Below are 19,084 nucleotides of genomic sequence, written 5' to 3'. Positions count from 1 at the left end.
GCCATTGGGCCACTTCACACAGAGAAATAGACTTGTTTAGCTCTCATTGCTTCCTGCGCCAGTCCTGGAATGGACTGTCTCGGAGCGGGGACGCGGCCAGCTCCACGCACAGCCGTCACGGCCTGGCTCCTTAATGAGCTGGGGCGGGGAGCCCCGGCTGGCCCGGAGCCAGGCGGTGCTGGGCTGATTTCGGGGGGTTGCATCTGCGGTCGTGGAGAGTTTGCAGAGGTTGATGAATTGATTGGAGGGGCAGAGTCTGGGGAGCTGGGCGGGGGCACAGCCTCTGGGGAGCTGGGGGGAGAGCTGGGGTGTCAGGGCCTGCAGAATGGGAGAGCTGGTGGGGGAGGACCCTGGGGAACCAGGTTGTTGGGGACATGGAGCCGTGGGGCAGGGGACATAACAGGGCGCTATTATCATCATTATTATTAGTGTCAAGCCGTGGGGGGGGGGACCGCCCCCCTCCAGAGCTAGGATTTGGGGATGTGCTCTGGGGTGCCCCTGGGGAACTGGCATGTGGGGAAGGGACCCTGCCCAGGCAGCTGGGTCTGATCCCGGGGCTGGGCTGGGCAGACCTGACTTAGGCTGAAGTTGGTTTGAGTTGCTTTGACTTCGGGGGGCGGGGTGGTGAGAGTTGGGGGACGAGGCCCCTCCCCCGGCCCCGCTCCCTCTGTGCATTCCCCCTTCGAGGGTCTGAGTCTGTGACCAAGAGCTATGCCCCCTCCTTTACCCACTGAAAGCCTCCCCCAGCATCACTCCTCTCCCACCCACTCAGCCATGGTGAGGGCCATTCTCCATGGCAATGCTCCCCATGGTGATGGCCTCTCCCCATAGCAACACTCCCCATGGTGATGGCCGCTCTCCATGGCGACAGAGGCTCCCCATAGCAATGGCCACTGTCCATGGCAACAGATACTGCCCATAGCATTAGATGTTCCCCACAGTAACACCTCCCAAGGTGACGGGTGCTCCCCAGGGATGGGCACCGCCCCTGGCAATGGACAGTGCCCATAGCAACTCTCCCACGGTGATGGACCTTCCCCAGAGCAAGCTGGACCGGGCCTTCATTCTTCTTTAAGGGACTGTGCTAGTCAGCGGGGGCCGGGGATAGAAGCAGCTGGGCTGGGGCCCCTGCTCCCCACTTGGCCATGTCACTCCCCCCCAGCTCTGTGTCTTTCTCGCTTATCTGCAGGCTTCAGGGGGAGGGGGCAGAAGGAGATGGGGGGGAGACAGGGCAGGGGAAGGGGCATAAAATAAGTTGCAGTGAGACTTTTTAGCCCTCAATTCCCCATGCTTGAGCCTGTGTGTGTGCATGTGTTTGTGTGCACAAGTGTGTGTGTGTGTGTGTGTGCACTAGCATGCGAGTGTCTGTGTGTGCATGTTTGTGTGCGTGAGTGTTTTTGTATGTGCATGAGTGTGTCTGTGTTTGTGTGTGCATCTTTGTGTGTGTTTTTGTGTGTGTGTATGTGTTTGAGTGTGCATGTGTGTGCATCTTTGTGTGTGCATGAGTGTGTGTGTTTGTGTGTGCATGTGTGTGCATCTTTGTATGTGCATGAGTGTGTGTCTGTTTTGTGTGTGCATGTGCGTGTGCATCTTTGTGCATGTATTTGTGTGTGCATGTGTTTGTGCACAAGTGTGTGTGTGTGTGTGTGTGTGTGCGTCTTTGTGTGTGTGTGTTTGTGAGTGAGCGTCCAGGGGACTTTGCTGGGTTTCCTTGGTGGCAGCTCCTGGCACTGGGGTAGCACCATCATGCCAGCTTGTAGCACCACCAATTTGGGCACTGGGGGTGGGTGGGCCAAGCCTCTGGAGATGAGTCTGGGGCCCAGTGCCTCAGTCACAAGCCCTGCCTGTGTCTGGCACAAACCTGCATGCTCAAACTGCCATGCACATTGCCCCCCCCGCCACACACACTACCCCATGCACTGCCACACACACTGCCCCCCCACCACACACACTGCCCCCCCCACACTGCCCCCTGCCACGCATGCTGCCCCCATCACGCACATTCCCCCCACACTGCCACGCACACTGCCCCCCGCCACACACACTGCCCCTGTACTGCCACACACGCTGCCCACGCACTGCCAGGCACGCTGCCCCCCCTGCCACACACACTGCCCATGCAGTGCCACACATGGTCCCCTGCCACGAATGTTGCCCCCCCTCCACACACGCTCCCCCGCATGCTCCCCCCTGCAGTGCCACACATGCGCCTCCTGGCACTGCCACACACATTCCCCCCCTCCACTGCCACGCATGCTCCTGACAACAATGCAACACATGCTGCCCCACACTGCTGCACACACTGTCATATGTATACCTTGCACTCTGCTGCACACACCCCACATTCACACTCACTCACATTTGTAGACATTCATGCATGGAGACATGGAGACACTTGCACTACACATGGCAGAGCACATTTGAACACGCCCTCTCACACTTGTGGAGCCCTAGCACCACTCACACTGCAGCACACACTCATGAATACACATCACCAGCCAGTGCACACTCACCACACAGCTGTGCACACTAACACGCCCCACACAGCTGCACTCTCATCACATGGCTTTGCACATTTGCACACACATCACACGGCTGTTCACACTCACACACACTGGCTCACACCCGGCCCCGTTCACACTGCCTCGCCCCCACGCTGGCAAGGCCTGGCGGCAGGATGCACCTGGTCAGCCTAGCAGGATGCAGCCGGCCCCATCTGCTTCCGGCCCCTTCCTGACTGCAGCCTGCCGGGGAGGGTGGGGGTGAGGGAGGGCACATGGGGGTGCAGTAAGCAGCCTCTGTCACAAACAGGATGCGCATGGCAGAGACCCCCTGCAGGTGGCAGCTCCCTCCCCCACGCCACCCTTATGTATGGGGGCTCCTGGCTAAGGCCGTGAAAACACCCAGGCCAGGAAGTCTGGTGCCCAAAGAGTTAATGGGGAGCCCACCCCCCCCACATTAACTAGCAATGTCCCTCATTATTCAGCCAAGCACAGGGAACCCTCCTGAGCAGCGGGCCAGGGAAGGAGCAGTTAGCTGTGGTCTGTGGCCAGATTGGATGTTGTGGGGTGTGTAGAGTGGGTGTGTGTCTATTGGGTGTCTGTTTTGTAGGGGGTGTGTGCACATGTGTGTAGGGGGGATGTACACCCCTAACAAACTGACACCCCAGGTCCCAAGGAGTGACCCAGAGGTGTGAAGAGTCTGATGCCCCCTGCTGGGCTTGTCCTGCGTGGGGCGGGGCATGGTGGGGTGGGGCACTCTGCTGTGCCCCCCCACTTCCATCATGCACAAGCCCCAAAATTCTTCAGTCCGAGCCTGGGTGAGGCTGGTCTAGGCGATGCTGAGCTGGTGGAGGCTGGGCCAGGGGAGCTCTCCCAGGCCATGCTGAGCCGTGCCAAGTGGGCGAGGGCAGGGCCGGGCAGGGGGATCTCTCCCAGGCCATGCTGAGCCGTGCCAAGTGGGCGAGGGCAGGGCCGGGCAGGGGGGGCTTTCCCAGGCCACGCTGAGCCGTGCCAAGCGTGTGAGGGCAGGGCCGGGCCAGGGGAGCTCTCCCAGGCAATGCTGAGCCGTGCCAAGTGGGCGAGGGCAGGCCAGGGGAGCTCTCCCAGGCTATGCTGAGCTGTGCCAAGCGGCCGAGGGCCGGGCCGGGCCGGGGGAGCTCTCCCAGGCTGGTGTGAGCTGTGCTGGGACAGGCCAGTAGAGGCCCCAGCTCTGGGAGGGGAGTGGGGTCTAGTGGTCAGAGTGAGGTGGGGGTCTGGCAGCCAGGGGTCCTGGGTTCTGTCCTTGCCTCTGGGTGAGGCTGTGCTGTGCCAGTGAGGATCATGCCCTGCTGGCAGAGCTGTCCCTGGCGTGACGCCCTTTGCAAACAGTCCTGGGATTTCCCCTGCTGGAGGGAGTGAGTCAGGGTTTTGGGCCCCAGCAGTCCCCGGGGGCCCCCTTGCACCATACCAGCCTCTCCAGTCCTCCTGTTCTTGTCCTGGCCTGGGGCCCTGGGCTGAGCTGCCCCCTCCCTAAGGGATCCCAGCTCCCATGGGGAGGGGTTGTTGGCAGGACTCCCCCTCGGGTAAAAAGCCTGCAGAACCCTTGCCCCCGGAGGAAGAGATGCCCCAAACCTGACATCCACATCCCTCAGTAGAGAGCCTAGTTCTGGGAGGGGAGTGGGGTCTAGGGGTCAGAGCAGGGGGGGCTCGGAGCCAAGACTCCTGAGTTCTATCCCCAGCTGTGGGAGGGCAGGTGGGGTCTGGGAGGGGAGTAGGGTCTAGTGGGTAGTGGTGTCTGGGAGCCACGACTCCTGGGTTCTGTCCCCAGCTTGGGGAGGGGTGTCTAGTGGTTAGTGCAGGGGGGCTGGGAGCCAGGACTCCTGGGTTCTCTCCCCAGCTCTGGGAGGGAAGGAGGGGCTGGAGCAGGAGGGGCTGGGAGCCAGGATGCCTTGGTTCTCTCCCCAGCTTGGGGAGGGGTGTCTAGTGGTTAGTGCAGGGGGGCTGGGAGCCAGGACTCCTGGGTTCTCTCCCCAGCTCTGGGAGGGAAGGAGGGGCTGGAGCAGGAGGGGCTGGGAGCCAGGATGCCTTGGTTCTCTCCCCAGCTTGGGGAGGGGTGGGGAGGGGGTGTCTAGTGGCAGGGTGTCTGGGAGGGGAGTCTAGGGGGGGGTCTAGTGGGTAGGGGGGGTCTGGGAGCCAGGATTCCTGAGGTCTATCTCCAGCAGTGGGAGGGGAGTGGGGTCTAGGGATCAGAGCAGTGGGTCTAGGAGCCAGGATTCATGAGTTCTATCCCGAGCTAGGGGAGGGGAGTGGGGCCTAGTGGGTAGGGCCAGGGCCCGGGAGACGGGAATCCCGAGGCAAGTCCCATGCGACGAGCAGCAGCAGCGCTGGCCTCGTTTGCCCACTGGGGGGCGGTGCTGCTCCTCCTACAGCAGCAGCTGGGCGCTGTCTGGATGGAACAGCTGCAGTTTCCCACGTGGCCACCGGGGGGAGCCCAGAGCAGAAGTGGGGGGGGCTGCGAGGTTGGGGTGGGGGGTCCCGGGGGCTCCAAGGGGCTGGCTTTGCAGGGGCGGCATTAGACAGCAGCCACCATCCAGCACCGCAGGGAACCCAGGCTAGTGAAGTGGCCTCACCCCTCGGTGGGGTGGACCCAGCAACAGGCGTATCTGGGGGTTCAGGTTCGGCAGGGCCATCTCGTCTGCCCGCTGTCCAGCCCAGGCTCGTCGTGCTCGCCTGTCGTGTGACTCACGACTCTTCCCGCACGGTCACATCCTGCTGCCTCGTGTCCGCCTGCCGGTTCTTGCCCCGCTTTCCTCCGTCGCTCCGATTTTCCCAGCTCCTCTTTAAACCGCCAGGCGGGTCTGCACTAGGGCCGGAGCGGGGCCCACTCACCCTGAAATAACACCGGCAGCACCAAAGCAGGGCCTTCACCGAGCCTGCGGTGATTTCTTGCCTTGGGCCCTGTCAATGCTCTGGCGATCTGACCGCCGTAGCCATGGCCTCCCAGCTCCCAGGGGAACCCCCCAGTGCGGACGCAGCCCCCAGTGACGGGGTGCGAGTGCGTCTACACTAGAGACACTGCAGCGCAACCTGGGCCAGTCATTACTGCAGTGCCAAGGGGGGTTCTCCTGCGGCTTTGGCTAACCCTGCGCCCTGAGAGGGCGGCCAATGGAGGAATTCGTCTGTCGCCCTAGCGCTGTCTACGCTGGGGGGGTGGGGTGAGGTCGGTTTCACTCAGTTTTGAGGGGGGGCGAGAGGGGCTGATGTACGTTTCTGGGGAGCCCAGCCAGCTGGGTCAGTGGCCGTCTCCTTGGCATGGCCACATGGCTCAGGTGGGTGGGTTTTTCACACCTGCCTCGCTGGCTTGCTGGCCGGGGCACCCTCTCCCATAGCCAGGTGGAGCTGATTGGTACCAGGTGTTGCAGGGGTGCGGGGAGGCTCAGCACGCCCTGCAGGGGCCTGGCCTACGTGTGAATGGCCCGGGGGAGGGGGTAGCTGAAGCCCCAACTTCCCCCTCGGGGTTTCAGTATGAACAGCCTCGCACCAGCCACCAGTCTCGGCAAGCCCAAGTGCTGAGACGGCTCCAGCTCCCTTCCTAGCCTGCACCTGGCCCCCTTCCCGGGTCGCCCTCCCAGCTGCAAGGAGAGCTTGGCCTTCCCTGGGGGCTGGGCCTCGGCTTTCCCTCGTTCAGGTCTGGATCCATCAGCGGTTCATTAATTCAGGGCAGAGGGCGGGTGTCGCTGAGGGAGGCTTTTGGATTAGTCAGCGCAACATACACCGACTTGCTCCGGCTCCAGGCGGGGAGTGGGGCGGAGAGGCGAGGTGCTGATTCCCCCCAAAAGACAGGCAGGGGAGCTGCACGGGACCGTGGGTAAGGACCCCCCTTTCGGTGACGGGACGCTGGCGGAGCCCTGAACTGGGGCAATTTCTCCCCACTCTGCTGCTTCCCAGCGCTGGGTTCAGCTCCTGGGGGGCAGCTTTGATCCTTGCCTGGTTCTCTTTCAATCTGAGGCCTTGTGTGACCTGAGGGAGGGGGATCTGCCCCAATGGGACTCCCCCAGGGTGAGATGTGCTGGTAGGACCCCCCCCTCCCCATTTACTGCTGGGCAGGGCAGTTACGCTGGGCTGGGGGAGGGGGTGAGTCTAACGATCTTTCCTACAGAGAGGGCCTGGGACTGCCCTAACTCTGGCTGGTTTCAGCCAGGCCCTGCCAACAGGGGCCTGTGGGAAGTGGGTAGATCTCTAGGGATCAAGATGTTTGGCTCTTTGAAACTGCACATCCAAATCCTCTCCGGGGAGAGTGAGGGGATCTAACCACTAGGTCCCACTCCACCCCCTCCCAGTGCTGGGGATAGAACCCAGAAGTCCTGGCTCCCAACCCTGCTCCCAGAGCCCAGGATAGAACCCAGGAGTCCTAGTTCCCAGCCCCCCTCCCAGAGCTGGGGATAGAACCCAGGAGTCCTGGCTCCCAGAGCTGGGGATAGAACCCAGGAGTCCTGGCTCCAAGCCCCCCTCCCAGAGCCGGGGATAGAACCCAGGAGTCCTGGCTCAAGCCCCACCTCAGAGCCAGGATAGAAAGAACCTGGATTCTCACTGCCCTCCCCACAACATGCTGCCCTGCTACACAGCAGTGGTGGGAGGGAGGCCAGATTAGCGAGGGGCCAGGCTGGGTTCGATGGCGTCCCCGCCGCCTGGATTTGCTCTGGAATTAACTCTCTGGGAGGCCCACTGATAGGGCCCACAGCACCAACAGGCCTTTGACCTGCCACTGGCATGTGATGCCAGCCCTTCAGTTCCCCAGTCGCATGGGCTTGCTCAGGAGCGGGGACCTCTCTGGCCTGCGCAGGGTGGGGCCTGAGCCACTCTAGAAGGCCTCGGTGTCGGGAGAGCCCTGCCTTGGGGGGGCTGGAAATCTGAGGGGAGCAGGAGGGAGTCTGGGTCTTGAGTTTACAGCCGGGGGGATGGGAGCCAGGACTCCTGGGTTCTCTCCACAGCTCTGGGAAGGCAGTGAGGTGTAGTGGTTGGAGCAGAGGGGCTGGGAGCCAGGACTCCTGGGTTCTCTCCACAGCTCTGAGAAGGCAGTGGGGTGTAGTGGTTACAGCAGGGGGCTGGGAAGCACCTTCCCTCTCCAGAATTATATTTAGCCAGATGGAATTCTCCCTGCGCTGACGCATCCTCCCCGAGCCACCTTGGTTTCCTCCCTGCCAGCAGCTGGGTGGGCGGAATCGTCTGATCTCGCAGGAGCCAGGTTATTCCGGGCTCACAGCTTCCTATAAATAGTCTGGAGAGGCTGCTGAGCGCTGCAGACAGTGTCATAACTCCACGGGGCGCCTCAAATGTGCCAGGCAACAGAACTGCCTGGGAACGGACCCAGGAGTCCTGGCTCCCAGCCCCTGCTCTGCCCTCTAGGCCCCGCTGTCTATGCCAGAGCCAGGGACAGAACCGAGTCCTGACTCCCGCTCCCGGCCATGCTAACCCGTGTTGCTGCCACACTGGATGGGAAGGGCTCGGCACAGAGAATCCTGGTCGATTGGTAGCGCAGAGCCCCGTGAACTCAGCGTGCACAGCTGGTTCATTCAATGAGTATTTAGTGCTGGCTCTGGAGGGTAGGGAGGGGGATGTAGTGGTTACTGTGGGGGGACAGGAGTCAGGACTCCTGGGTTCTCAGCCCAGCTCAGGGCAGGGGCAGGGGATAGTGGTTACCGTGGGGGGACAGGAGTCAGGACTCCTGGGTTCTCAGCCCAGCTCTGGGGAGGGGCAGGGTGCAGTGGTTACAGCAGGGGGAACAGGAGTCAGGACTCCTGGGTTCTCACCCCAGCTCTAGGAAAGGGAGGGGCGTAGTGGTTACAGCAGGGGGGACAGGAGTCAGGACTCCTGGGTTCTCTTTCCAGCTCTGGCGAGGGGCAGGGTGTAGTGGTTACCGTGGGGGAACAGGAGTCAGGACTCCTGGGTTCTCAGCCCAGCTCTGGGGAGGGGAGGGGCGTAGTGGTTACAGCAGGGGGGACAGGAGTCAGGACTCCTGAGTTCTCTTCCCAGCTCATACAGGAGCAGCAGGGAGAATGCACTCCCCCCCCGCCCCCACCAGTACTGACTAACCCTACCTGATGTGCCCCAGCCTGGCTGCAGGATCCCCTCTAGGGGCAGAGAAGCTCAGTTTCCACCCCCTCAGTTTCCACAGCCCCTCCCCACTTTCCATCCCAGGTCCCACTTTCCGTGTCTGAATCTCTGCAGCGAATCCTGGATTAGCAGGCGCAGCTGGGGGTGGGGGGGGGCTGGAACATTGACTCAGATCAAGGGGATTTCGGGGCATCTCTCGGGTGACCCTGAGCTGCTGATGCTCTCTGATTACCCCAGCTTGCCCTCTGGGCTGCGACTCCTTGCAGCTGGGCTAGTGTCTGGGGCCAGCTGGCCAGCGGCTTCTGGATCTTGGTGCCAGGAGGGCGGCTTGCTGGCCCTGGGGCAGCAGATCAGCTGGAGCTTGGACGTAGGTACATGGTGAAGGACATTGGGCACTGGAGGGAGGATGGAGCCTCCCGGCGGGGCCCCATGTCACCTGGGCAAGGACACCTTTGCCCCATGTCTCAGACTGCGCCAGGCACGTGCTCCAGCATCCCCATGACACCCTCCTGATAAGGGGTGTAGTTTGGTGGGGGGGGGGGGCACCATCCCCGCAAATTGCAGGTCTCAGGCAGGTGTGGAATCTGTCCCCCAATGCACGGGCCCATTGGCCTGACTGGAGTTGCTCCCCCAATACAGAACTGGGCCTATGCTCACTCAGGCGCCGGGGGATCGACCTCTCGGGGCACTACAGCCAGACAGAAGCCCCCTGATCACTAGCCTGGGGGGTTGGCCAGGTGCCGTGAGACAGGTAGCTCTGCCAGGGCCCCTCAATCCCAACCCACAGGCCTTTGCTATTCCAGCCCTGGCTCCCCCTCAACCCCCACCCTGAGCCCTGTGGTGCCCCTCACTCCCAACCCGCAGACCCTGCTAGCCCAGCCCTGGGCTCCCCCTCAGCCCTGCCGGTGCCCCTCACTCCCGACCTGCAGACCCTGCTAGCCCAGACCTGGGCTCCCCTCCAGCTCTGCCGGTGCCCCTCACTCCCGACCCGTAGCCCCTGCTAGCCCAGACCTGGGCTCCCCTCCAGCCCTGCCGGTGCCCCTCACTCCCGACCCGCAGACCCTGCTAGCCCAGCCCTGGGCTCCCCCTCAGCTCTGCCGGTGCCCCTCACTCCCGACCCGCAGCCCCTGCTAGCTCAGCCCTAGACTCCCCCCCAGCTCTGCCGGTGCCCCTCACTCCCGACCCACAGACCCTGCTAGCCCAGCCCTGGGCTCCCCCCCAGCCCTGCCGGTGCCCCTCACTCCCAACCCGCAGCCCCTGCTAGCCCAGCCCTGGGCTCCCCTCCAGCTCTGCCAGTGCCCCTCACTCCCGACCCGTAGCCCCTGCTAGCCCAGACCTGGGCTCCCCTCCAGCCCTGCCGGTGTCCCTCACTCCCGACCCGCAGACCCTGCTAGCCCAGACCTGGGCTCCCCCTCAGCTCTGCCAGTGCCCCTCACTCCTGACCTGCAGCCCCTGCTAGCCCTGCCCTGGGCTCCACCTGCATCAGCTGTGCCTGGGCCCCTCAATCCTGGCCCACAGCACCCGGCTATTCCAGCCCTGGGCCTCAGGTTGACTTTAACTTCCACGCAGTCCAGGGTTGCTGGGTGGGGCCAGGCGCAGCAGGGTTAAGTGTCTGGCTTGTATTTGGCTTCCTAATCAGCCGGGGCGTGATTGAAGGGTGCACTGCAGCGTGACTTGAACTGCGGCTGGTTATGGGTCGGTCACGTCACATGACTGTGGGGGGAAGGAGCCGTGGGTCATCGGGGCAGCCGTTTCTCCATCACACTCTTAATAATCAACTTTGCTGCTTGGAGCCGCGTCCGACACGTGCGGGGAGGGAGAAAGACACAGTCGCTCAACTCCCCTCCACCCCCCCCATCCAAGTTCCCCTTTTCAGGGCCTGATAAAATGTCCCTGTTGGCGCAGCGTCCTCAGTGGCAACCGGACGGCTCGCAGGTGGCACCCGGAGGGCTTCCCGACGGCGGGTGGGGGCATCGCTGAGACCGAAGCCCTGACAGCGCCACCCTCCCCTCAGCGCCCGGCGGCGAAACTGACCAGCGTAAGTGACACCCGTTTGCCAGCTTCATCAACGTTGCACCTGGCAGCCTCTTCCCAGCCCCTGCCCGGGGCTCTGCCTCTGTCTCCTTTGCATTTTCTGTCTCCTTCACCTGTTTTCTGGTTTGCCTTCTTCCTGTTCGGCGATAGAGGCGCCTTGGCCTTGTCGTGGCTCCAGCTCACAGCCGTCCTGACAGGCCAGAGGTGTAGCAGCGCCACTGCGTGGGCTAGCAGGCCGTCACCGTGGCGTCTGGGCTCCTTCCATGTCACATGGATGGCAGTTCCCAAGGCCCTGGTTCCTGGCACTTTGCGGGCTCAAGCCTCTGGCGTGGGGCAGGTTTTTACGAAATCTGTATTGGATTGGACCCACCCCAGGCTACTGGGCTGCTAGATTTTCTGCAGGTTGGAATTTTTGGTAAACTCCAGCACATTTGAGTGTGAACGGGCCAGAGATGGGCTGGGACTGCACAGTTCTGGCCCAGTGCTGGCCTGGGAGCAACCCCAGCAATCTGGGGGTGCTGGGAGGAGACGACCTAGTTGGCAGGACACTAGTTTGTGGGGCAGGACTCCTAGGATCTTTTTCCTGGCTCCGTCACTTCCCTGCTCTGTGCCTGTTTTCCTGCCCCTCTTTTAGCTATTTAGGTTGCAGGTTCTTCAGGCTGGGGCCAGACTCTCTGCCAGGAGCCTATACAGCACCTGGCACAAGGGGGCCTGATCCTGGTCGGGGTCTGGGCAGGGCCTGGCACAAGGGGGCCCTGATCTCGGTCAGGGTCTGGGCAGGGCCTGGCACAAGGGGGCCCCGATCTCGGTCGGGGTCTGGGCAGGGCCTGGCACAAGGGGGCCCTGATCTCGGTCGGGGTCTGGGCAGTGCCTGGCACAAGGGGGCCCTGATCCTGGTTGGGGTCTGGGCAGTGCCTGGCACAAGGGGGTCCTGATCTTGGTCGGGGTCTGGGCAGTGCCTGGCACAAGGGGGTCCTGATCCTGGTCGGGGTCTGGGCAGTGCCTGGCACAAGGGGGCCCTGATCCGGTCGGGGTCTGGGCAGCGCCTGGCACAAGGGGGGCCCCGATCCTGGTTGGGGTCTGGGCAGGGCCTGGCACAAGGGGGCCCCGATCTCGGTCGGGGTCTGGGCAGGGCCTGGCACAAGGGGGCCCCGATCTCGGTCGGGGTCTGGGCAGTGCCCGGCACAACGGGGCCCTGATCTCGGTCGGGGTCTGGGCAGTGCCTGGCACAACGGGGCCCTGATCTGGTCGGGGTCTGGGCAGCGCCCGGCACAACGGGGGCCCTGACCCTGGTCGGGGTCTGGACAGCGCCTGGCACAAGGGGGCCCTGATCCTATTTGAGGTCTGGGCAGCGCCAGGCATGACAGGGCCCCCGGTCTTGGGCAGGGTGTGAAATGCAAACGATGTTTAATGTAAACCAGAGGGGGTGGCTGTTTTCTGTCTGTCAGTTTTGGGGCGCCGGCTCCTGGAGCTGCCAGGCGCCCTGGGCAAAGCACAGTTTCCTATCTGACCTCGCTGCTGAGCCTGACTCACCCTGACTCCGTCCCCCACCCCTGCCCGGGGCTGGAGTGGGGCCGGGAGATGGCTGCATCCCTGCAGTCTGGGTGGAGACACTCTGCAAAGATCCACCTTCCCCAGGGCAACTGAGCACCTCCGCCCCTTAGCCCTCTGTCTCCTGGAGGCTTGGACAATGGGCTTCGGGGCAGGCTCTGAAGTGGGCTGAGCTGCTCAGCCGTTCCCACCCTCCTCCTCCTGTGTCTGGGCCTAACCGATTACGTGCAGCAGGGCGGGGGCTGCAGGGGGGGGCACAGCAGGGGTTCTGCCCGCCCGGAGCTGCTCTGCTTAAGTTGAGTGCAGGGCAGGAGGCCTGGGTGGTTTCACTCGCTCCATTCTGCATCTGTGGCCCTAACTAAAGAGGTGATTTGAACTGGTTTCATTACACTGGCCCAGCCCCAGTGTGGATGCTCGGATTTTGATTGAAGTCGACTGGGAACAGGTCTGAGTTAAACCGAAATAAACCTGGCTCCAGCCCCTACCCTGGGTTCAAACCTGGTCCGGCCTCAGGTGAGCTGAGAGCACACGGAAGCTGCAGCTTTCTCACCCGAGAGATAGTCCCTGCCCTGGAGACTGGGTGGGAGAGGAAACTGAGGCACATAGCAGGGAAGGGACTTGCGCAAGGTTGTGCAGTGAGTCAGTGGCAAAGCTGGGAATCGAACCCAGGAGTCCTGGCTCCCAGCCCCCTGTTCCAACCCACTAGACCCAATTCCCCTCTCAGAGCTGGGGCTAGAACCCAGGAGTCCTGGCTCCCAGCGCCCCCTGTTCCAACCCACTAGACCCAACCCCCGTCCCAGAGCTGGGATAGAACCCAGGAGTCCTGGCTCATTCCTTGCCCTGACCCGCCTCCCTTGCTGGGATTGGGCTCAAGGCTTTGGCCCAGAGCAGGGTGCCTCCTGTTGCTTGTGGCTACATCTCCCCCCCCTCTCCCCACAGATGGCGGGTTACCTGTGTCTCGCCGCGTTCCTCCTGGCGGCTCTGCCGACCCGCTACGCCAGCCCGCTCTCCTCCGGCTCCTCCCTGCGCTTCATCGCCCTGGGGGACTGGGGAGGGGTGTCCAATCCCCCCTTTCACACGGTACGCGAGGTGGCCACAGCCAAGGAGATGGGCCGCACGGTGGCAGCGCTGGGCGCGGATTTCATCCTGTCCCTCGGGGACAACTTCTATTACAACGGGGTGCGGGACGTCAACGACAAGAGGTTCCAGGTAGGGAGTCCTTGGGGTCCCCCCCAGCACACAGGGACTGGGATCTCACGCTTGTTTTTGCAGGGATCCCTCATCCTGAGCTGAGATGCGGCTACCTCTGGGGTGGGGCACGGGGGCTGGTTATACAGAGATCCCTTGCCCTGTGCTGAACAGTACCTGCCTCTGGGGTGGGGGATGGGAGCTATTTAACTGCACACAACCCTTGAGTTTAGGGCCAGGGAGACTCCTATCTCCACTGGCAACTGCAGGATGAACCTTGGGGTGTCACTCCACGGCTGCACCCCTTTACGGGAGGTGGCGCCCCTGTGTGGCCCTGGCAGGATGCACACGTCAACCAAGCCAGGAAACCAGCTAGCGGGAGCCCCCTGACTGCAGTGGTGGGTGTGGGTGCGTTGGGGGTAATGGCATGTGAGGGGTAAATCTCCCCACCGCCCGGGGAACGACTGGGTTCCCAATAACAGCCAGGCGTGAGAATCTTCTCCCCGCCCAGTGAGGGCAGCACCGGGGCGGGGAAGGCCTGGCAGGCGCAGCCAGACGTGAACACGTTCTCTGCCAACCCCTCTCTCGGGGCAGGACACCTTTGAGGCCGTGTTCAAGGCGCAGCCGCTGCGCAAGGTGCCGTGGTACGTGGTGGCCGGAAACCACGACCACTCGGGGAACGTCTCGGCTCAGATCGCTTACAGCAAGGTCTCCAAGCGCTGGTAAGGGCCCACAGCTGGTCAACCTTCCTGCATCCTGCTGGGTCAGGGCTCAGAGGGGTGGGGGCTGGATCCCCTTCTAAACCAGAAGCCTTTTGCTAGCCCAGCCCTGGGCTCCCCCCCAGCTCTGCCGGTGCCCCTCACTCCCGACCCGCAGCCCCTGCTGTCCCAGCCCTGGGCTCCCCCCAGCCCTGCCGGTGCCCCTCACTCCCGACCCGCAGCCCCTGCTGTCCCAGCCCTGGGCTCCCCCCAGCCCTGCCGGTGCCCCTCACTCCCGACCCGCAGCCCCTGCTGTCCCAGCCCTGGGCTCCCCCCAGCTCTGCCGGTGCCCCTCACTCCCGACCCGCAGCCCCCAGCTCTCCCAGCCCTGGGCTCCCCCCAGCCCTGCCGGTGCCCCTCACTCCCGACCCGCAGCCCCCAGGCTGATCCAGGAAACTGCGGGGGGTGGTGTGTGTGGAGACCAGCTCTATTTTAACATTTGACCCCCTCCCCTCTCGCTTCTGCAGGAACTTCCCCAACTACTACTACAGGCTGAAGTTCAAGGTTCCCCAGAGCAACGCCACGGTGGCTCTGCTCATGATCGACACTGTCACCCTGTGCGGGAACTCGGACGACTTCCAGAGCCAGCAGCCCCAGCAGCCCCGGGACGTGGGGCTGGCCCGCAGCCAGCTGGCCTGGCTCCGCAAGCAGATGGCTGCCTCGCAGGACGACTACCTGCTGGTGGCCGGCCACTACCCGGTGTGGTCGGTGGCCGAGCACGGCCCCACGCATTGCCTGGTGAAGCACCTGCAGCCGCTGCTGCTCAAGTACGAGGCGACCGCCTACCTGTGTGGCCATGATCACAACCTGCAGGTAAGGGGGGGCACTGGGGCAAGGTTGTCCCCTCTGGTCTACCCCTGCTAGGGAGCTGGCCATCAACTCCCTGCTAGCCCATTGCACCCCGCCCCAGCCACCCTGCAGTCCTGGCTGAGACTCAGCCAAGGGTGTAAGTCAACAGCAAAGCTGGGATAAAACCCAGGAGTCCTGACTCCTAGACCCGCCGTCGGTCTAACCCCTAGCCCCCACTCCCCTCCCAGAGCAGGAAATAGAACCCAGGAGTCCTGACTCCCAGACCCCCACTCCCCTCCCAGAGCAGGGAATAGAACCCAGGAATCCTGACTCCCAGCCCCCCCCATCGCTCTAACCCCTAGCCCCCACTCCCCTCCCAGAGTGGGGAATAGAACCCAGGAGTCCTGACTCCCAGCCCCCCCGGTGCTCTGACCCCTAGCCCCCACACCCCTCCCAGAGCAGGGAATGGAGCCCAGGAGTCCTGACTCCCAGCCCCCCTGGCGCTCTAACCCCTAGCCCCCACTCCCCTCCCAGAGCAGGGAATAGACCCAAGGAGTCCTGACTCCCAGCCCCCCGACGCTCTAACCCCTAGCCCCCACTCCCCTCCCAGAGTAGGGAATAGAACCCAGGAGTCCTGACTCCCAGCCCCCCCGGCGCTCTAACCCCTAGCCCCCATTTCCCTCCCAGAGCTGGAATAGAACCCAGGAGTCCTGACTCTCAGCCCCCCCGTCGCTCTAACCCCTAGCCGCCACTCTTCTCCCAAAGCAGGGAATAGAACCCAGGAGTCCTGACTCCCAGCCCCCCTGCCGCTCTAACCCCTAGCCCCCACTCCCCTCCCAGAGCAGGGAATAGAGCCCAGGAGTCCTGACTTCCAGCCCCCACCCCACCCCCCGGCGCGAGCAGGCTGGCTGCGGGACAGGAGCGGGGGAGCACCCAGGCAGCGGGATCATGGATCTGCTGTGACCCCCGCCCCCCTCTTCCCCGACCAGTACCTGCAGGACAAGGCTGGCGTGGGCTACTTGCTGAGCGGGGCCGGCAACTTCATGGAGAACTCGCGGAAGCACTATCACAAGGTGCCCGAGGGCTACCTGCGCTTCTTCTACGCCGAGCCGGCGTCCCTGGGTGGCTTCGCCTACGTGGAGATCGACGGCAAGGAGATGAGCGTCACCTACATTGAGGCCAGCGGGAAATCCCTGTACAAGACCTCCCTGCCCCGGAGGAGCCGCCGCTGAGACCCCTCCGTGCGCACCGATCTAGGAGGACGCAGGAAGTGGGGGTTCAGAGCTCCCTCTTTCGTTTGGGGCTGAGGGAATTGCTGCGAGGGGCACTGAAGCTGGCTGATCCCTGGGGGAATCCTCCCCTCACCCTCTGTAGCCCCCTAGGCTTTGCAAACACCTCCTCCCCTGCACCCACTAGCTGGCTGGAGAAGCCCCCCCAGTTCATTGTCTGATCCCCTCTTGCCTCCTCACTAGATCACTCCAGCCCTCTCGGACGCCCCGAGATCCGGGTTTGACTCCTGGCTGTGCCAGAGTCCCCTGAGCGACCTCGTCTTCCTCTCTTTAGGCACCAGCTAACGGCCCTTTCATGCTCCCCCCTTTGCCTGCCGAGGCTGTAAATTCCTTGGGGGTCCCCTCTGTACAGCTCATGTGCTGCTGCTGCAATACCCTTCCCTAACTACCAATGTGCTCAGGAGAGCTAGTCCCTCGCCCCGCCACCTGGGGCCGCTGTGCCCTTCCTCCCCCTTCTCAGGTGCAAACTCCTCAGAGCCACCTGCTATGGCTGGGAAGCTGATTATTAGTTTTTTCTGTAAACTGTGTCGTGCCAGAAGAGGACTCAGTATTGCCCAAATCTGACCTCGTGCTGGTGTTTGCGTTTTCTGAGATGATTGTTTTTAACCCTCATATACGGACCGGTCCTGTGTGCTTCCTCCCCGTCTACAGTTAAAAAGGGGCGTGCGATCCCCATGTATCTGTCAAAGACCTTTAAACTCTGGAGAAACGTCTTCTTCACCCTCTGCAGTATTGCACCTGTGATCTGCTGCTCCCTGAAGCTGCTTCAAAGGGAACACGCGCTGCTAAGTGATTTTCTTGGGACTATTTTCAATAAATTATATTTTAAAAAGTCCGATTGTTTTTCTCTCACCAAACCGGAGTCCACATCCTGCGAACGATGACACGTTTTCACATTGGGGAAGACTGCGCAGGACGGTTGCTCAGCTCTGCCGACGCCCCTCATTCCCGAACTGCAGCCCCCTTGCTACCCGGGCTCACACACGCGGAGCTCTGCCAGTGCCACACACAAACGGTCCTGACCCACAGCCCCCTGCTCCTGGGCTCCTGCCAAAGCCCCTCAATCCTGACCTGTATTTCCCTGTTCTTCCAGCCCCGCGTTTCCTCCACGTACACAGCTCTGGTGGTGCCTCTCAATCCCAACCCACATTCCTCTTCCAGCCCTAAGGTCCCCACCAGCTCTGCCAATGCCCCTCCACCTTGGCCCTCAGCCAGCCCTTTCTATTCCAGCCCTGCCCTTGAAGCTCTGCTGATGCTCCTCAGCCCCGACCTGCAGCCCCATTGAGATATTGTCCATACTCCCAAGACACCAAGCACTATAGTAGTGAGGCACTGCTATCGGTACCTCTCCTAGCCGGGGTCCAGGAATGATGATCCACGTGATGGTTTTGTGATGTGCAGGCTGCTTTCCTGACCAGACCCCACGTCCTTGGCGCTTGCCAAGAAATCCCACCTGAACCAAACTCTACTGCGTTTTCCCTGGCAAACATCCACCCGCAATGAGGGCACCTGCCTCAAGAATCAACCCCCGGCAGGTGGTCAGGGAAAGAACATATGGAAATTCCCCATGGATCAGTCAGTGGCTGGGAACCAAATCTGGGGGGAAAGAATGCTGCCTACTCATCTTTAACACCCCCCTTTTACCCCTCCGCTAGGGCATGCCCCACAGAACCCAGGTCTAAATCCATCCTGTGCTCTGTCCCAGCACTCCACTCTGAACAGAAATGTTTCTATAATTAAAGCAAGGGAGGTTTTCTGGGGCATAAGGAGGGGATTTGAATGAGGAGCCGTTTAGCATGAGTGCCCCTGGATTTTTAACTTGAGCGGATGTTTTCGTAAAAGACAGGCTCTAATTCAAGCAGGAATTAACTCAGGGCTGTTCTCTGGCCTGTGTGTTACAGGAAAGGAGGCAGCTCTTCTCAGCTTAGTTTCAGACAGGGAATAGGTTCAGGTGAAACCAAAAATAAGCCACTTTAAAAACCAAAATGAGCCTCCTCCCAGGCGTTTGCTCCAGTTTAACTAGACTGGTTTGAAAAATGATTTTGGTGCAACGTATTATTTGCATTATCGTACCAGCTAGGAGCCTCAGTTATGACTCAGGACCCCAGATTGCTATAGGCAGCTACAATACAGAATACAAAGCTGGTCCCTGCCCCAAAGAGTTTCCAATCTAAGTAGAAAACAGGTGAGAACGGGTAGCTGCAGCACAAGGAAGTGACAAGCCAGTACTGGTCGGCAGTTGCCTAACCATCAAGGTTTTGGCGAGGGGCAGCCTAGGAGAAAGCAGAAAGGCGCTCGTTTGAAAAACTGGTGCAACTGTCTCCTATAGACCAGGCCTAGTCAACAAAACTTGTTGCAAACCTCAAGTCAAGAGCATTGCGCTAAGAGCATGAGGGTTACGACTTTAGACGTCAGTAGCCCAATGACTAGTTTCAGGCCTGGTCTATACTTAAAACTTAGGTCAACAAAGCCAGGTGTTCAGGGGTGTGAAAAATCCACCCCTCTGAGAGCTGTAGCTATGTGCTTCTATCGACCTAGCTACCATCTCTCAGGGGGCCCGAGCTCCTACAGCGATGGAAACACCCCGTCCGTTGTTACAGCCTGTATCTACACTACAGGGTCACAGCACCATAGCTATCGACACTGTAGCGCCCACAAGTGTAGATACGTGTAGAACTGATAAATGAAATTGTTTTTAATTGTTCACTTTATTAATGTAACTTCTGTTCACCATTCGCTACACTTGCCTACATTGTAACTTCTGTTCACTGTTTGCCATATTGTAATTCAAACCCCATTTTAAAACACTCACTCCACTTTGTAAAAGCTTCCTCCAACCTTCATTTTTGCAAACCCTGCTGTAATCTTATTAGTTAGTTTA

At 61.6% G+C, this 19,084-nt stretch overlaps 1 protein-coding gene across 4 annotated transcripts; it reads left to right on the top strand.

Moving 5' to 3' along the window:
• The first annotated feature begins 10,055 nt into the window (after positions 1-10,055).
• On the top strand, positions 10,056-16,541 carry ACP5 (acid phosphatase 5, tartrate resistant). 4 transcript variants are annotated; one of them, XM_032790124.2, is made up of 5 exons: positions 10,056-10,632; positions 13,119-13,388; positions 13,962-14,089; positions 14,593-14,938; positions 15,904-16,279. In XM_032790124.2, exons 2-5 carry the CDS (start codon positions 13,119-13,121, stop codon positions 16,144-16,146), a joined length of 987 nt encoding a protein of 328 aa, XP_032646015.1. In that variant the 5' UTR covers positions 10,056-10,632; the 3' UTR covers positions 16,147-16,279. The 4 variants fall into 4 exon arrangements, with proteins under 4 accessions (XP_032646015.1, XP_032646000.1, XP_032646007.1 ...); XM_032790109.2 differs by lacking the exon at positions 10,056-10,632 and adding an exon at positions 10,639-11,030; XM_032790116.2 differs by lacking the exon at positions 10,056-10,632 and adding an exon at positions 12,061-12,692 and having other exon boundaries at positions 15,904-16,541.
• Positions 16,542-19,084: the final 2,543 nt, after the last annotated feature.

The sequence above is a fragment of the Chelonoidis abingdonii genome, chromosome 26 (assembly GCF_003597395.2).
Source record: "Chelonoidis abingdonii isolate Lonesome George chromosome 26, CheloAbing_2.0, whole genome shotgun sequence".
NCBI lineage: Eukaryota > Metazoa > Chordata > Testudines > Testudinidae > Chelonoidis > Chelonoidis abingdonii.
This window is presented reverse-complemented; position numbering and strand designations above follow the sequence as displayed.

Excerpts from the sequence above, each read along its gene's own strand:
- ACP5 (XM_032790109.2), top strand. The coding sequence starts at position 10,899 with ATGGATGGCAGTTCCCAAGGCCCTGGTTCCTGGCACTTTGCGGGCTCA. Across the intron at positions 13,389-13,961 it reads TCAACGACAAGAGGTTCCAG|GACACCTTTGAGGCCGTGTT; the intron begins GTAGGGAGTCCT and ends CTCTCGGGGCAG. Across the intron at positions 14,090-14,592 it reads AGCAAGGTCTCCAAGCGCTG|GAACTTCCCCAACTACTACT; the intron begins GTAAGGGCCCAC and ends TCGCTTCTGCAG.